General features: G+C 42.7%; 1 protein-coding gene across 3 annotated transcripts in view; it reads right to left on the bottom strand.

The window, feature by feature from the left end:
* Positions 1 to 19,550, bottom strand: part of CUNH8orf88 (chromosome unknown C8orf88 homolog) — a 35,968-nt gene that overhangs the window by 9,719 nt on the left and 6,699 nt on the right. For all 3 annotated transcript variants that reach the window (XR_003096426.1, XR_003096427.1, XM_025216579.1), the window contains exons 2-6: positions 15,112 to 15,210; positions 11,456 to 11,532; positions 8,997 to 9,063; positions 6,586 to 6,692; positions 68 to 316 (exon numbers count right to left, since the gene is read on the bottom strand). Coding sequence is in view for 1 of the 3 variants with exons in the window: in XM_025216579.1 (XP_025072364.1) it covers positions 68 to 316; positions 6,586 to 6,692; positions 8,997 to 9,063; positions 11,456 to 11,532; positions 15,112 to 15,210 (599 nt within the window). In the remaining 2 variants the exon portion in view is untranslated. The remainder of the gene's footprint in view (positions 1 to 67; positions 317 to 6,585; positions 6,693 to 8,996; positions 9,064 to 11,455; positions 11,533 to 15,111; positions 15,211 to 19,550) is intronic.

Raw genomic sequence — 19,550 nt, 5'->3', positions numbered from 1 at the left:
GGGAAAGAGAGAATGTCAGGTTGTTTTATATCAGAGGATGCCCATATATAGCAATCAAAACACACACCTTCAACTTTGTCTTCATGGACCCCAATTCTTCAAGCGCAGGGGTGTCAAACATAAGGCCCATGGGGTACAGAGCTCTGCTGGGGATGCTTCTCAGTGGGGTGAGCAATGGCTGCATTAGCCCATGTGGCTCCCCAACACTGCTCGCTCTGCTGCGGCTTGCCCCGCTACTAGAAGTAGATCCAGATCTGTCCAGTGAGAAGCCACGTAGTCCACATTCAGCCCAGGGAGCCAAGTGCATTTGACATCCCTGCACAAGAGAATAATTTAGAAATGCTGCAGTTGGCTGGGAGGTACACCTCCAATAAATAAAAGGACAGAAGTGGTAGGTGTTTGACCAGGGGAGGGAAGGGAGTTACAGCCACCCCCTGAAATTAGAAACAGTCTTGAAGACTCTAGCTCTTTTCAAAATCATACATAAACATGGAAACCAGTATTTAGCAGTAGCTACAGTTTTAACTCTAGTTAAATAGGAAAAGGAAGGCAAGTCAGCTGAAGATTATGCTCTGTCCCTGTTATATGCAGTTATATCTGAGGAGAAAAATTCTTCATTCTGACTTTCAAAAATAGAAAGGGGTGTATATGTGAGAAAATATGGAAATTTCCAATTCAGACATATGGTAGTGGCAAAACTTTGCTACAAATGGAACAAACTGCCAGCCTGTACTCTAAGGAGATATTCTTAACAAACAAAAATCTTAAGGGTAATTTATAAAAGAAATAAGGTAAACCACAGAGTTCAGAGTGGAGTCTTGGAAGCGACTAGAAAGAAGGAAAAAAAACCCCACCAACATGAAAGTACACTGAGAGTAAACCAGTTTAAGCTGAATCAGTCTGCAATTTCAATAGTGATGGGAGAGCTGCAATTCCAATATTCATCTAAGCAAATAAGCTCTAAGATGCAAAAAAAAAAAATCAACTTCCAAGATCAAATACAGAAACTAGTCTGATAATATTTCTTGTAGTTTTCCCTATTCCGAAAGCTAAACTACATACAAAAGTGAAGTGCTACTGAAATAACTTGCAATTGAAACAAGGAATGTTTATAGTATGACTGGCAAGCTAGTATGGAATTGTGGTGTCATCACTGGAAGTCTTGCATATCCAGTGCCTACTTGTGCAACATTTAATGTAAGATCACATAATAGGACCTTAAGCATTTGCCCCCCCCCCCCGTTCTTGTGTATCAGCTCCCAAATGAAGAACTTCATTTTCCAAAGTCTGAGGAATATGATTCATTACATACATGACAGCATGAACAGCCCCTAAGTAAAATCACATTACATTTTCTACGTTTATTTTTCAAAATATGAGAAGTGGGAATTGCATTTCCCTACTGTGTATAGTTTAATGAGGATTTAAACCTGATGGCTAAAAAGGGATGTGAATAGATTAACAATATTGCAGCTAATTATATCTTGAGTAGAGTCATAGCTAAATAGTTTTCAAGAGGAGACTTTCTATGAGAAATGTCTATTTTTAGAAACTAAAGAGTTTAAGAATCAGTCCATGACTAGGACTTGTCAAGGCTAAAGATATGATTAAACTGTCAGTTGCAAAAGAAAAGGATCACTACTTATTCTTCAAAATCTGAGTGTCATTTTTAGATACAGAAGGACTATCTAGCTCAAATATAGGCACTAATCTGACAAATAAATTAGGGCAACGTTATCCAGCTGGCAGCCTCTGGGCCACATGCAGCCTGCGAGCAGTTAAGTTGCTGCCCTCAGGCTCCTGCTGAGCCACTGCTTCACCTGTTGCTCTGGCTGTGATAGCAGCCAGGGTTTCCAGGTTCCCCTATCCCTCCTCTGAGTGATGCTTTCTGCCCTTGTCCCAGGGGTTGGGGCAATGCAATCCAGCACAGACTGAAGGTGACTCTAAGCCATTCAGGGAGATCACATCTGAACAAGGCAATGGTGGGTGGGGAGCCTGGTGCACCAGTGGGGGTGGAGGGATGCCCAAAAGAGCAGTTGTAGCAGAGAGGATGGGAAGGGATCGTGCTCACACGGTGCAGCAGGAAAGCAAGGAGGGAGGTTGGACAGATGCTTCATGTGGACCATCATCCACATGGTCTGGTGGCCTGTGGCTTGACTGGTACAGCCTGTGAACCCCAGGGGCTTAGAAGTAGGATAGCCCTGAATTAAGGCATTCTAGGGTGACCCACCAAGGGACAGGATGTCCAACAACAATAAGTAAGACTAATGCTTTAATAAGGGGGTCCCCTATGGTTCAGTGGTAGAATCCTTGTCTGCCACACAGGAGACCTGGGTTCAATTCCAAGACATAAATACAGCCATGGAGGACCCAAAGGTCTGGACCCAGTCTGGCCTTTGAATTCTGTCTCAGTGACTTGAAGGGGGGGATGGAAGGTCTGGGCAGCCTCCACTCCTCCAAAAACTCCGTCCTAGGCATATATATCAAAGGTCTGGGTGACCTCTCATGCATACACCATGGTCTGGAAGGATCAATGGTTGCCAAACTAAACAAACTAATGCTTTAATGTTGAGAACACAGTTAGTGCCTAAAAAGGTATGCATGGAACTATGTAGATGGACATTGTTTTTTGGGGGTTTTTTTTGCAGAAGATCTCTCTTCTGAGTAGACAAGCCTTAAGGCCAGGTTGTAAAAAAGAAAAATGAAGATAAGTCATTAGACATAAATTTACTGGCTAGCAAAGGCTGCTGGCAGATTCCAAAAGAAAATAGAGGGTGGTCATTTGCCTGTTCAAGGGGAAAAAATAATTAAAATCAAAACTGGACATTTGATACCTCTATACTTCTTCAAAGGCTATTTCCATAAATACTATGTAGTTAAAAGAAATTTAAGATAGGTTCTTAGGGTCAACAACTGTACACTGGCACCACCTGAAAGTGCCCATGTGGAAAATAGCATTAAGCATATTTTGAGATGGGATGAAGAATGCATGCAAGAGATAAACAGTATACACGGTGCTGGACAGAGGATGCTGACCACAGCCCACAGCCTGACACTGCTTTGGATATTACCTCTCAAGTTTATTGGGTGGAAGTCTGAGCTGCTGTGAAAATCCTTTTCAAGTACATGCTGTCTAGGAAAGGAAGCTTCTAGCACTTGAGGTGCCGAACTGAAATGTGGCAATACTCAGTCCAGTAGCACAGCTTTCCAGAGCGGAAGTCCTCATGTACCAGTGGCTTTCCAAACAATGGCTCACAGCTACGTTGAGCCTAGCTCCCTCACCAATCATACCAATAAAGGCTGTATTAATTTAATGTGGGAATGGCCCAGCATCAAGGAAACATTCTTAAAAAGATACTCAGTCTCAAGATAGAAGATGCAGGTTTTACAATCTTAATGGACATTCCCATAAAAATTTCCCAGTGCATCATTGCAGACAGGTTTCCTGACAGCAAGTCAGGAAGCACATCCAACTAAGCATTGCTTCAGGCTACTACCGAGTGTGGTAACAAATACAACCCTTCAAGCAGCCATCCATTACAATTTCAGCATATAGATTTTCACTGTTATGTCCTAACAGTATACACAATATACACATTCTTTGACTTGGAAGAGGACTTGTACTTGCTACACCAGAATCACAAAGGAAACTAAACCGACTGCATGCAGCCCTCAGTGGTAGACACGCAACTCTCAGGCTCCCACCTGGCCACTGCTGCTGTTACTGCTCTGGCTGAGGCAGCTGCTGGGATCTTGGGGTTCCCACTCCCTCCTCTGGCCTCTGCTGCTTGACCCAACCCAAGAGAGAGGGATGAAGTGGGGTAGCTCAACACAGCCCACAGTGCTTGGGTGGGGGGGCATCACCCAGAATGCCTGGGCAGCATAGTGCAGTGGGAGAGCCCACAGCCAGACACCCAAAGGTGAGGTAGGATGCTGCATGCACTGCAAAGGGGGCCAGCCCGTGTGGTGCAGGAGCATCCATGTACACAATGAGAGGGAGGGGAAGCACTTGCACACATGCAGCATGTAGCCTGGGGATCTGTGGACCCTACGGCTTGCAGATGCCACTGGTGCAGCCCATGCAGCATTCTAAGCTCCTGGCTGCTTAGAAGTTGTACAGCCCTGCTTCAGAGGATGCAAATCATTTCTTTTTTCCTCTTGTACTTTTGGACAAATACATTTAATATCACAAGATTTCTCCATATTTTGTTAAGCCTCTTGCTGTCCACTTCTCCCTCAAACACTGAATCCCCTCCATATATACACAAGAACACCGACTAAACCAGAGCAGATATTAGCGTAGCTGGAATTAAGACCCTGTGAGCTGCACCGAGACCATTCTACTGATGGGCTTTCACAATTCCACTGTGTACATTTTTTATTTTTTTAAAAGTACATGGTGGCAGAAAGACTGCTATCAGTATTTAACAGTGAATTAACTACAGGCATCAATCTACACAGACATCAAATTGTTATAGCAAGGCATTAAAGGCAAGTCTGTACCACTCACTGCAGCTGGCAGCAGTGTGCTAAAATATGCCATGTACACTACCTCCCACATCAAAAGTGGTCTAGTTGCATTAGTGTACCAACTACCTCTACCTCCTGTGATAAACTGATAGTTATCCCCTCTCCCCCTCACCAGCAGCACAAAAATTGCCACACTACCCTCAGTTCAACAGGTAGTGCACACAGAACAGTCCAGACTTTCACCATGGCACCATGTAGCACAGGGGTGGGCAATTATTTCAGGCAGAGGGTCGCTTACTGAGTTTTGGCAAGCCATCAAGGGCCGCATGACAGGCAGTCAGGGGGAGATAAACATTAATTTTCTAAATTTTTTTAGGGGTCCCATAGGACGGATAGAATGGCCTGGCAGGCTGCATCCGGCCCACAGGCCATATTTTGCCCACCCCTGACATAGCAGGTAAGTGATCAGCATAGACATTAGGGCTGTGCGAAACAGCAGTGCTCTGCTTCTATTCCATCGAAACGAAAGTAGTGTTTCAGTTCAAGTTCTGCTTCATTTCGAAAGCACTGTTCCATTCCATTTCGCTGAAACAGTTTTGCTGTTTCGACATTTCGCCCATAGGCTATAATGGGGAAGCACGAAAAAGCCTGTAACTTTGTCATTTCTTGCCCGATTCCAATGAAACTTGCAGGGGTGGTAGCCCCTTCTGAGGGCATGAAGCCTGCCAAGTTTCAAGATTGGTGCAGGGGTCTCTAGGAAACTGAACCTCTGGCTGCTGCCAAGCAGGAGCCGGGGAGCAGGAACAGTGTCCTGTGAGTCAGCAGGCAGATCGGGGCCTGCACTCCCAGGAGGAGTCCGGCAGAGCCCCTGCAGCCCTCCCAGGAGTGCAGGCAAGCCACCAATCTGCCTGCCGGATCACAAGTCACTGCTCCTGCCACTAGGGACCCAGCGCTGGGGAACTCAGCCCAGCTGGGGGAAGCACCTCCTCCAGCCGGGCTGAGTTCCTAGCCCCTCAGTGCTGGGGAACTCAGTCCGGCTGGGGGAAGCGCCTCCTGCTGCTGGGCTCGGTTCCCAGAGGCTCGCAGCGCTGAGAACTCGGCGCGGTTGTGGGTGAAGCGCCTCCTTCAGTCAAGTCAAGATCCCAGCAGCTCGCAGTGCTGGGGGAAGTCACCATTAAAACCAAACATGCTGGACAGGCAACAGCAGAAAATTATGCTACCAGTTCACGTACTTTTACTACGCCAACCTTTGTTGCATCAGACTCCTTATGACAGTTTGGGAGACTATTTGGATTTGAAACCTAAACCATTTAAACATGACCATGTTTTCAGGAGACATTTGGGGAAAAACCAAGAAGTATTGTGGGGACTTGAGCTATGTTTTCAAATTGCTATGGCAATCCATGCATGCACACAGACAAGACAATGCAGATAATGAATTTGGAGAATTCTAAGTGAGAGTAAAGCATCTAGATTGCCTTGCTGCTTTTCATAAGTGTGTAAGGGGAATTTATAGTGTAAGTGATAGGGGTGGGGGAACCACCCTCAGACACACCTTCTGATCAAACTTAGTCTTGGATATTTGCACAATTCAGCCTCTGTCTCCATTTTTAAATTGTCAGCCAAGAAAAGATCAAGTAGGAGTACGTTAAGGTACAAAGCTGAATATTGACAGATTATACATCTATTAAACAAGCAAGCCAAAAAATTATGGGACTAAAGGAAACACGTACAGGAAGTTACATTAGTAAGAACACACAAGTATAAATCATACCATAACTGGAAGTACAAGGAATATCACAATTATATAAATTCATTAGTTCATAATAGAACTTTAGTCCTTTGGAAGTATAAAAGCAGGAACAGAAAGTCAAGAAAATGTTCTTGAAGGCAGAGATTCCTCTTTGTACAACGCTTGCTAAAAAGAGATACCTATCCTGACTGGGGACTTTTATATGCTACTGTAAAATTATAACCACTATCTGTTTTTGGGTAAAGTACATGAACCTCAAAACAGATTTAAAAACAATAAATTTTGCTCTAACCAACCATGATGGTTGACACTCTGCAAAAGTGCTTCTCACAGCTTAATTTAAATGTTAAAAATATACTTACTGGTCTTTCAAGAACTACCGGATGATCAGGAAGAAAGTCTGGCTTCTTCTGCGAGTGTGAAACACTTGCGAGCTTTAAGAGGAAGTCCCTACTGTATTGAATTCTTTCTGTAAACATACATAGGTATACAAATGATTAGGTAATTAAGTTATCTGAACATCTGTTAATAATTCTGCATTTACTAATTTGAATGTTTAACTTAGCTTTTATAAAAAGGTGCCTGAAGAATTGTCATTGTGAATAATGTTTCAATCACTCTTAAAATAACAATTAGAAATACCCCAAGATAACCAGCTTTTCAAAGAACAATGCAGAGCTATAGATGTTTAATGGTTCAAATCTAAAATGAATGTGGCATGTAGCAGTCCCAGATCTTGTACTGGGGTGAATTTGTGGGAGTGTTCACTAACAAAGTACACAGACCAATCCAGAATTGGCTAACTATCCATTACACATGAGTAGAGAGAGGTAGCTAGCTATGTTAATCTGACGTTCGGTAAAAAGCAGGGCAGTGTAGCACCTGGACAGACTCATTCATGGAGAGGCATGAGCTTTTGTAGGCTATAACCTATTTCATCAGATGCTATGAATAGACTTGCAAAGAGTATGGGTACTAAATACGGTAGAAAGAAATTAGTTCATTTAAAAGCAAAGGAAATGGGAAGGAAACCCACCACAAAGCTTTTATAACCTCCTATGTCCCTCAATGGGTTAACTGCTTTGTTTATCCTTTTTGATCTCTTTAACTCACATTCACCTCTTTCATGCCCCCTCCTTTCTTCCCCATTTCCCTATCATTTGTATAATGATATTCATAATTCTGAAAGAACTGGCACTTAAATCACAGATCATTATTAAAGGATGTTAATAAATTTATCAAGTAGGGGATGGTAACATGAAACTGTTAACACAGCATCTCTAAGAGAGAAATCCAAGCAATCAGAGACCTGCTAGTCTAATAGTATGCAAGTGTTCAGAACACATTATGAATATGGACCTACTGAAATTGCTGTTTCACAGAAACCGTGAAATTGGGCAATGCTTGAGAAATCCGGGGGGGGGGGACACTTCTAAAAATAAAATGCTGGGCCCCCCCAGAGGGGAAACATCATGAAGAGCACCTAAGATGGCTCTCACCTCCACCCCTTGCCACTGATTAGCTGAGGGTGGCAAGGGGTAGGTCCACATGAAGGGCAGCCCTCGCAACCAGTCAGCAGCAAGGGTAACTGGGGCCCCTTGGCCAGAAGCGTAGGGGGAGGTGGGCTGCCAGGATCAGCCCATAAAAGTGCTGGCCAGCCCTGTAATCTCCCCACAAAATTGGCCAGCTGCCTCCTCAAGTTGGGTGAACCCCTAATTATGAATGGAATGAATAAAATCATGGAGGTAAATGGAAAAATGGGTGGAATTGCAACATGCGTCTACCAAAGGAAGATCATGCCAGATTAATTTGATATTTCTTAGAAAAAAGAAATTTAGAATATTTCATCTAACCAGTAAACATTTGGTATGGTGCCAAATAAGGATTATGGTCATTAAGATGGAAATTACTGAATAATTACTATAAAGCAGGTAAGGAATACTGTAATGCAGGCAGAGGACTAGGAGGGTGATCAGAAAAATGGACAGCAGCCACGCCTACATGAGCTAGTAATGAGCTACTGCAGTCAGTGTCACCTAAAAGCCATTCGGCAACACTACTGCACTATTACTGCGCAGTCATTTAGTATTTGTTTATACAAGTACTAAATGACTGCACAGTCAGTGTCTCATGTAGACACGGCCAGCCAATATCTATCTTACTGAGGTGAGGCTAAAAAACCTTGGCCTGTTTAGCTGTTGGTAGGGGAATATAGTTATTCTATAAATGAGAGAGAAATATCAGAGAGGGTAAAAAAGTATTTACACCAGATGACAATATTAATACAAGACCAAATTGCCAAAAGTGAGTTTTGTTTAGAAATAAAAAGGTTTCAAAACAGAAAAATAAGGTTCTAAAACAGCTTTCCAATAAGAACAGTAGGGGCAAACAACATGGAACATAAAGGCCGAACTTGATTTTATAAAAAAAATAATTGCAGGCAATCATGTACAATAGTAAGATACTCTTCAACTCAGACTTATTCTAGACCTGCGTTTCTAGGTACTGGTCAAGCATGCCAGAAGATCCATATCAGCGTAGCTGTACTATTATACACACACCACTTCCAAAGTCTTGATATATAACATTATTACATTAAAATACCAAATTATTGAAGTGAGACTTTCACATCATTCCTGATTTGGAAGGAAGCCATCACTTCATGAAGCAGAAGCAAGTATTTGAAACAAAAATATGTAATTCACAACTCCTTAGAATTAATATTTTCGCTCCATCTTACAAGTCAGTAATTCATACACTGATCTGGGCTTACCTTTTTTAGATTCAACCTCATGCTGTTCTGCATGATTACTTTCAATCATTCCAGGAGACTCACACCACTGGGAAAAAAAAGTGAAAAGAAGAGATACAAATTATTCAAAGTTTTAGAAGCATTTCACATAAAATGCATTATATGAAGATCTGGTGTTCTCTCACAAAATGTAAGGATACGCTATTCAAAGTAAAACTGATATTGAAATTAATTATGGCAAAGTCAAGTTTACATCTACTGTTATATATTGTTCACTTGAGATTGCTCATAACTTTCCATGCTGTATAACAGCTAGAGGAAAAACTAGACAAGCAATTCATTTTCTAGCAGAATTCAAGCAATGAGGTTTATGCAAACTGAAGAACAGGTTTGTATAAGTGGAACTGGGCCAGCATCTGCACCAGTGACTTTTTTAAACTATAGTCAGGAGTGGTGGAGATATACCAGTGGTTATCACCAGCAGAATCTGTAGCACATACATAACTGACCAAGAGCCACAAGAAAGGTGAACTGCAGTTACAAATTTTGCAAACATAGATAACCCTGAATGGCTTATTTTGACTCACAACCTTAGTGACTACTTCCTACATTGAGGCTGCTGACCGACATTCATTTAAGGCATGACAGAATCTGATCTAACAGGTGTGCTTCTGCTATGCATGTAGCATGGCAGAATGGGCAATTTTGGGATCAGGGATCAGACCCAAATCACGCCATACTTGCCAACACTGGGGCAGACTGGGATTTTGATCCTGGTCTCGTCCCCTGGCTGAGCTGACAGCAGATTACCAGGCACCTGGCCTTTAATTTGCCAGTGCAGGGGGAAAACACCAGGTTGACAAATACCTGATTGTTAGCCTAGCAGGAACCACACTGTGGCTAGTTCCAGACCCTTGTGCAGTCCCAGGCCCAGCCAATTAACCCAGCCCAACACACAGTTCCTCTGCTCCCTGCGCTGGTGGTCCAATTTGAGCTGCAATAATTCAGAATGCATTATTCCTAAACCATCCCAAAGTTATCCAGTCTCTTCTTGGAAATCTTCAATTTTCCTGGACAACTTGTAAGAACAGCCAAAGGACATAGTTAGGATGTGTTTCCTGTGATTTAATCTGTCACCTCTACTGCAATTTTAACCCATTGCTTCATGGCCTACCTTCTGTAGCAGGGGAGAATGGTTCCTACTTCTCTTTATGGCAGATTTTCAAATATATGAAAACTGTTGTCATTACTCCCACTTTCCTTTACCTCTCTTTGAAAAATGAAACGCCTACACAGATGGCATAATTCATGTTCCAATTGTACCATAAATTGCAACATAACACATTTTTAACCAATTTATAGTGCAATAAAATGGCAAGACAGACACAGAGATGTTCTACATACAATGCAGAACATCTTTATGGCCGATTTGCATGGAACCTTAAATTAAACAAATGGCATGAATCCCAGAACTAGGGCTGCCCTGGTCTGAATGCCAACATTCATCTGAAAACCAGGCCCTGCACATTTGCAGTCTTCTGGGCTGCCTGGGCACAGAGTTGGGAGGGGATGAAAGCAGGGAGAGGTGGAACTGCTGGCAGAGATGAGGGATTGACAGCTCACAGCAGCAGCCAGGCTATAAAGCATCCAGCATGCTACTCTAAAAGGTTGCCTAGGGCACAGAAGTTATGACACTGGCCTAGCAAGAAGGGGCAAAAGCAAAAGCCACAAAAAACAGCATGCATACATTTTACTGGAGCTGCTGGCACCCTTCTGGTTATGCAATAGTAAGCAAAGGGACAAACAGAACACTGCTAGCTCAAGATCAAAGGAGAACTGAAGTACCTCTCTATCTATCTTCCCAAGTCACATTTTTCCTCATCTGTCCCTCAGAATGTAAAGCAAATGCTGCTTTCCAACAAATACAATAATGTGGTTCTGAATTCAGGAGGCACAGAAAAATATTCACTTGACCAACATTTTGGATGCATATGGGGAGAAATTTTAATCCAGATTTTATGTCTGCTGCCTCAAATGCACTGAATACATTTCTACATGAAAAGGAATACAAGAACTCCTGCCACTGCTTATTAAGTGCAAAATACGGAAAAAGTGAGCAAGGTAAATGAGCATTTGTTACCTATATGTAGTTGAGAATTAACAGAACAAGCTACTGGAGATAAACTTTATGAAGCTTAAAGAAAAGCCACATTTGAAAGTCACTGTTACCTCTTATGGAGATGCATTTTTCAGGCCTTAGTGCACATGTACCAAGAAAATACAAAATTTCATTTCAACATTTCAAGGACTACTCTTAACAATCAAATGAAAGAACAAGACTCACTGTGAAGAGCTTACACTTACAACTGAATAATCTGATGGCACATTTCATTGTCAATTTATGGTATTCTTTTATCAGTTCTTCATAGACTTAGCAATTTACAATTGTTTTTATTGTATCCACTTAATTAGATGCTTACCCAACTACTGTCACTACGTAAGCATACTTGAGTGTTGCATGCAAATTCACTTTTTAAGTTGAAATTAATAGTTGAAGCTGTTGGAACAAGAGTAAGCAAAAAGTCAACTGTCCATTTAGAACACTATCTTAAAGACATTTGTGTGCAAATACCCAGTAGCAAAGTCAAACAACAGAGAAAGATCCAAATGTTTTGTTTTGTATTAGTTACCGTACAGGTGCTTTACTACCTAGTTAAGCACCAGATAAATAGGTCCCATTTCTTTCAACATCTTTGTCATGTAATGCATTTATTCGGCGGCTGCCGTCCACAGTAACATTTCAGCATTTATCCCTAGCCAATGCAATAATTCTATTTATTATTTGCATTATCATAGCAACTAGTTGCCTAATCATAAATCAGGAATCAACTAGGTGTTGTAGACCAGTGGTTCCCAAACTTTTTTTTCACCTCAGCCTGGCAGGAGTGGAATAGGTTGTGCGGAGCTGGATGCCTCCCTCCCGGGGCTCCCCTGCCCCCCCCGGCTTTAACCCCGATAGCTCAGCAGTGACCCCGGAAGCTGCTCACCCAAGTGGACAGATGGGGGTGCAAGCAGGGGTTTCGTGCCACAACCCAGCAGCCAACCTGCTGCAGCCTGGTACCGGGCCACGGCCCAGTGGTTGGGAACCTCAGTTGTAGACAACAGCAAAAAAAAAGATGGTACCTGCCACAGCTACTATGCAGTTATGCCTTCAATAAGTATGAAATTATAATGTCATATCTATTTCACTCAATTTTTTTTCCAGCAAAATCTTTTATTACCAAGATAGAATTAGTTCAGCTTACATAATGTATACAACAACCTGACATTCTTCAGTTATTTTTGCACAAAGGATGACAGTACTTGTATCTGGACATCATTTTTTCCTGCTTCATTTGGAGACAGAGAGGAAAGGCTGAGCAGAAGTTCATATGTAGGCAGACAGGGATTAGTGGAAGATAATGCAGTATTCTGACCTCAAAACTACACAGATAACCTTGGAGAATCCTAAAATGGACTTTAAGAGTGAATCAAAAAACTCTCACCTAAATAAATCCTTGAATGCCCAAGGCTTTGTAAATACCCAATAAGTTTAAGTTTTCAGCAGTAAAAGCATGTGCCACTACTACATATGCACAAAAAGCTCAGCACCTACTTCATATTTAACCCTGATGAAGATTTACAAAGCACGTTTTCCTGAGACAAAGTTCATCATGGCCCAAATTTGTCAAGCATGCTCAACAGACACCTACCACATACCAACAAGTTCAGCACAAAACACAGCAGTCCTGCCACTTTCATTTAAGACCATGACCAGAGAATAACAGCCTAGAGCCTAGGATGCCCATACAGGAAGTGAGACAGGATTCTAGGCCCTTATCAGTTTAAGAGGGTTCAAATATATATTTTCTGCCTCTCAGAAGGATGCTCCAACCATCAAGCTAGAAGCAAAACTATGACAGAATGGAGAGTATGCCCTTCTGTTGAAATTATGGCAAAGCGTAATAAAGAATCCAAGACTCACGGGGCTAAAGAGTGCAAGGAGGACTAAGCCAAATCTAAAAAGGGCACTCTTCTGTGAGGCAGAGATCTGGATTACAGTGCCTGCTCCCAATAATGTTTATTTTATCTAATAACTGTTTAATTACAAAATGCATAGGTAGCCTTGTATGGGAGTTCAGCTACAACAAAACGGGGCAGGGTAACAGAAGTGTCACCAAGCCTAGCCTATAGTCTTGTGGTTAAGGAACTCTCCTGCAAAGAGAGAGATGGGTTTGAAACCCCTCTGGCTAAGGAAAGAGAGACTTGGTTGTTAGGTCTACTTCATGGACAAATACTTACATCTTTAAATTACAGCCCAGCTACCAGAACCACTGCCTCTTCTTCAACACCTGTGTTTCAATATGAAAAGTGAGCTAGTCGCCCAAATCAAAAAGTAGGACTGAAGTCCAAGTCCAGTGAATGCCAGTCATATGTAGGCACTTGTCTCAGGGCAGATATACCCTTCTTTTCAACGTTTCCCATTGGTTAATTTTGTCATTTTCTAGCTCAGTGCATTTCCCTTCCTATCTGCCCAACCTTCTCTGTGCATTGTATAGAAAGTTAATATCCCAGTTTGGTGTTAGGAGTTTTGTTTCAGGAGCTGGGTGTCTAAGAGTTTGGCATGACAATGCTCTATGTCAAAACACTCAAGTCACCGTATGGATTAGGACTATTATTTTTACCTGAACTCAAAGCTCTGTTGACACAGAGATTCACAATCTACAAAAGTTTTTGGAAATGAAGTAAAAAACTAGCAGTCTGGTCAAGGTGTATTTCAGATCATGCTGGAGTGAAAAAATAAAGCTATGTGGAGTGGGTGTGGGAGAGGGGAAGAACAGGGAAGAAAAGGCCCCTTGTTTTATCTGGATTGGCAGGCCTCATCTTTAAACCACCACAGTTTGTTACACTGGCTTTGAAATAAAGGTGCATTTTAAAACCGATTTAGAGTCACCAATTTATTTTAAGAGGTTCACATCCATGCATGGAAATCGGGAAAAAAAATCAAATACTTCAATTACAACAACAGGGTTAAGTCTAAATTATTATTTGGACTGATTTTCCTCTCCCCACCCCTGGTGTTCATAAAATATGTGCACCTGTTTAACTAAATCAGATGGAAAGCTACATATGTAGTCTAAGCTAGAGCATTTTTACAGTTCAGTAATTCTTAGATGATACAATCCAGGTCCAAAACATTCTTACTTATATTTTCAAAGAGTGAAAAAAATTAGCATTCCCATTGCAACTTTCCATATGCAACTAAAAATATATATATATATGGGGAAAGGGGGAAGCATGAACCAGTTTTCTTACACCTAACCTTTGGGGGCTTCAGCATAGCCAGTATGCAACTCAGCATGCAGGCTACTCTCTAAAATGGTTCTCATCTTTGTTATGCTCAAGCCACCCCTCAGAAAATGCCAGGTCCTAGCTTTAATTTGTTTCTTGAGAAGGAAAGGAAAGGAAGGAAAAATATTACAAAGAAATCACAAAGATCAGAGCAGGGTAGAATTTTTTTTAAACTTAAGGATTCCTATTTAAACATTTCTGGATGGAAACAGATGTCACTTTGTGCCATGGCAACACAAAGTGAAAGCAAACAGATATTCATACCTTCTGTTGCACCACAAATGCTCGCATTTGTACCCAGGGCAAAAGGTAGTAACAAATTGGGCTGCTTTATTGCCTCCCATGTGTTTCTTTATGACGGAAGAGCCTGGGCAGCATGCCTCAGTATGTCTCTTCAATCTCAAATTAAAATCCAGAACCAATTTGTAAATAAATTTGGTCTTTAGAGAACTAGCCAGGCACACAAGAGTTTGCAAATGTTTTGCTAAACCTGGTCTAGTTAATGATGTGATAGTTTTAATATGGTTTTGCTATAGTTTTTAGAATAATATTTGTATGACCTAGAGCATGAGCATGTCAATGAAAATGTTCCCATTTAAACCCACAAATAAAAGCTACAATTTCCCCACAGCCAGCTTTTAAACTATTGCCTTAAACAGAAGTGAATTATGAACACCCTTGCAATTTCCTAAAAATGATCTGTAATTCCTTATTAAAATGAATTCATTTCAACCATGCAACTTACCAATCTGCTCAGACAAGTGGCGCACCGGTCTTGCTGGCTGAAGGGATTTGCCAATCATTTTTTTGATTTCCATGGTCTTTAAAACGTTGAGGCTCCTCACTTCAAAAAAAAGAATACAGATTAATATGAAACGTTCTGCTACAGAAATGAATACAATGTTTCTTCCTACTTCCCTACTGGAGCTTGGTACATTTGAGAAAATAGTTCTAGGCAAAAGAGGAAAGAGGGAAGGGTCATTGCATGCAAATACTTGGGGGATGGGGGGAGGGGAGAGAAAAACAAAAAAACCATAAAGTAAGGAAAGTAAGTATCCCAATGTGAAGACGCAAGGATTTGGGGGTAGGTAATCTCCTTTACTGGACAAACTGTGTCTGGGATATTTAGACAGGCATTTGAGTAGCACAGTACCTTTCCTCAGGTCTGTGCACTCCTCTCCTAGAGAAAGCTTGGCTAAATCTATCCCAAACATGTCGGTCCGCTGAAAGAGATCACCCACAAAAATCCTTGCCACTTGCATATTTCTGGCACCACCGTGGTGACATCATTTCAACACCACCTATTATATATAGAGTAATTTTGCTTGCAAGTCTTGAGATATTCCTTATCTGATGGAAGAAAATTGCAATCGCTGGGTTCAAGTATTTTTCTGATTGGCAAAGAATTCAGGCTGCAGGTTATTCATTAACATTAGCTTCTCTATTAATTGTATAATCTAAGCCTTAGACACGTTATTTTTGTAGTGCTACAAAGTTTGCAAAGCTATAAAAACAGATTATATGCTCCTTTTAACTGGAGAGCAGCATTACCACAAAGGCATGATCTAAAGCCAGGGGAAATTAGGAGGCTGTTTCTTGGCTTCCCTCCTCCCAGGGAAGCCTGTCCGTGAGTGAGGCAGGCCTGCTGACAATAGCTGATGGTAAGCCACCGGCAGCAGCAGCAAGTGCTGAGTGTGTGGCAGAGATGACTGCCACTGGAGCCCCATCCTCTGTTAGCCCCATCAGCCTTTGTTGCTGGTTGACATGCAAACCAACCCTTGCAAGGCGCACTGGCTGGGCAGGCTATCAGGGAGGCCAGCTGCTCTCCCTACTGCTTTGTGGGGGGAGTGCAGGCTGGGAAGGGAGATGGGGTAGGAAGAACATAGCATTGTGGCATACAGGCAGTCCTGGACTTACGACTTTAAGTTATGATGAACAACATTCACAACGTTTGTAAACTGACACCCTGTTTCAGGGTTCCGATGTGGGCTTCACCTTTACAACACTCAACACAGCTGCATCTAGCTGGTAATTCTGTTGTAGTAGAGGGGCCGGTAAAGGGCATGGGGAGGCAGATCAATCCCCTGCAGCAAAGGAGGGATTGCAGCTGGGGCTGGGCCCGGGGCTGGGCCCAGGGGGGCATGGGAGGGGGTAGGGCAGCTCCCACTACTGAGCACTACCAGCCTGGGAGGGCATGTAGGGGGGTGGAGGAAAGCACGTGCCCCAGATCTGCATGGAGTGGGCAGGGCCAGGGCTGCACTCCAGGCAGAAGGTGCTGGGAATGGGGGATCTGCCCTTCGGCCACTTGCCCAGCCGAGGCCAGGGGGCCCAGGATGCAGGCATGGCTTGCTCCGGGCAGGTGTGGCAGTGCTAGGAGTGGGAACTATGCCCTGCCGCCAGTTGCCCAGCCAGGGCAGGGGAGTGCAGGTGCTGTGCTGCCTCCAGAAAGCAGTATGCAGTGACAGGAGTGGCCCCAGCCTCCCTGCACCTCCCGGATTAGCCGCAGCTTTGCTCTGCCCTGCCTGGGCTGGGCCAGTGGCGGCAGCGGCAGGGACATGTGCCCTGGATCTGCACAGGGTGGCCAGGGCCAGGGCTGCACCAGGCTGAACTCCAGGCAGGCTATGGGGAATTTTAGAGTGGCTGCAGCCCCCCCCATAGTCCCCGCTCCACTACCTGCCCCACACAGATCCAAGGCACACGCCCCCACCATGCCCTGCCGCTGCTGCCACTAGCCCAGCCAGGGCGAGGTGGATAGCCCCCACTCCCAGCGCTGCCGCACCTGCCCAGAGCAAACCACACCTGCATTCCACCACATTTCCTGTGCCTAGCCCCAATCCCTCCCTTGCTGCAGGGCATTGATTTCCCCATGCCCCTTCCCTCCCCACCACAACAGACTTACCAGCTGGATGCGAGCGTGGTAAAGGAACCAACCCCCATTTGTAACATTGTTTCTATGGGAAAACTGGTTCTGAATTACAACCTTTTGACTTACAACATGGTTTTCAGGAACCAATTGTGTCCTAAGTCTGAAGACTGCCTGTACTGAGGACTGAGATCAGTATACATGTTAAATTTCACAGGGGAAAAAAAGAGATGGTTTGAAACAGCACCTTCTATAGTACATACACAATTTTTTTTACCAATTGGCTATTATGTTAGTGCTACACAGGATGGAGAAAAATCAATGATTTAAAAAAATTTTCTTTAAAAAAAATCAGATTTTTTTTATTTATAATCACATTTTTTATTTAATTGTATTTTTATTGTTTGTGTTAAGATGCTTTAAAAAATAAAACTATATATCTTAAATTAAAACTCTTTTATATTAAAGCTCAAGGATATCATCATGGAATAGGGACTATAAGTTCTAATTATATACTATTTGAGACAATACATTCCTGTAATGTTTTTAGAAAAGTTTTATAAATAGATCACAACAGCCTATGGACTATATTAGGGGCCCAATCTTATGGGGCTCCCAGAGACTCCTCTATAGATTAGTAAAGATTAAAGAAAACCACTCTAGACAACGGGAGTCAGTGCTCAGTCTAGAAGATCCCATTAAGCATTGCGGTGATGCTTACTTTCAGTTCTCAAACTGAATTTGTCTCCAGAGATAACATCCGTGTTGACAGCAATATATGATGATGAAATATAAACAGACCTGATTACCTACCCATAAGCCCCCTTGCCTCTTTGCAAGTCTGTATACAGAGTCTAGAATTTAACATGTCTAGAGTCATATATATATATATACACACACACATACATATATACACCTCTATATATATATATATATATATATATACACACACACACACACACACACACACACACACACACACACACACATATATGCTAGGCAATGAGTGGGGGGCACGTGCCCCCTGAGATTGGTTGATGCTGCCGCTGGCATCTGCAGGTGGTCCCCACTTGCCACTGCTAGACCCCCGCCACCAACATCACTGCCGCCACCTGCAGGCAGTCATCATGCCCCCCCAGCCTCAGGAAGCATGAGTCATTCATGCATTTATGTGCAGCTGCACTTCTAAAAGTGTTATATATCTCATCCAATGCACCAAATGCCCTGATGGAAAATATGTAAGAGAAATAAAACAACAACTGTGCACCAAAATGAACATACACCGAAAATCTACCAAAGGCAAGAATACCCAACTAGTTGTTGGGGCAGGACAATCACTCCCTCTCAGATCTCTCAGGTCTAATCCTCAAAAGGGAACTTACAAAACACCTTCTGTAGACAAGCCTATGAACTTCACTTTATAGATCTACTGGATACAAAAAAATCATGGACTCAATATAGACATTGGTTTTATGGCGCATTACAACCTGCCACACATCCGATTCAACAGGTACCTGCCTGACCTGACCTCTTACATTTTTCTTTTCCCCCACCTTGTCTCCCCTCCCCTACTTTTCTGCCCTTTGTCCCTCTGATTTCCTTCCTCTTTGACAGCCTTTCTTACCTTGTATTTTTACCACTGTAATGTTTCCATTTGGCTCTTTTTTCCCCCGCCTTCTTCCCCTCCCCCCGCTTTACCTTTTGTTTCTCCTTTTTCCCTATTTATATTTTCACTACATCCTCTCACACTTGTAGCTTCTCGTATTCTTGTTTTCCTAATCTCCAACTATTTTCTTTTTCACTGACAGCCTCTTTTCTAACTTGTATTCTATCACTGTTACATCTCCTTTGAGCCATTTTTCCCCTGCTCTTCCTCTTCCCCTCCCCTCTCTGCTTTACCTCTCTGCTTCTTCTTTTGTCTTTCTAATTTCTACCTACTTACATTCTCACGGACATGCTGCCACACTTCTAGCTTCTCTAATTTCTTGAAGTCTCAGAACAGCGGATACTCCCTATGCCTGAAGAAGGGTGACTGCGCCTGAAAGTTTGCTAAGAACTTTTTTCCAACTATGCAATTGGTCTAATAAAAGATCTCACATGTACTCAAAGAAACTTGCCCTCCTCCTTTTTAGAACATTTTTCTTATTTCATGGAGGACTGATGGTAATGAAACTGTTAATATAGCCTTTGTCGGAGTCTTTTAGAAACAAAAACCAAGACAGGTCAACTGCGCAAATGTCACTAATGTACTACTAGTTGGCAACATGAAAACTAGAACTAACAACTGGCAACAGGAAGTGGAAAGAAGGGCCACTCTACAG

This window comes from Alligator sinensis, unplaced genomic scaffold, assembly GCF_000455745.1.
Source record: "Alligator sinensis unplaced genomic scaffold, ASM45574v1 scaffold946_1, whole genome shotgun sequence".
Classification (NCBI taxonomy): Eukaryota; Metazoa; Chordata; order Crocodylia; family Alligatoridae; genus Alligator; species Alligator sinensis.
Note: the sequence above shows the minus strand (reverse complement) of the source record. Positions and strands in the feature narration are given on the sequence as shown.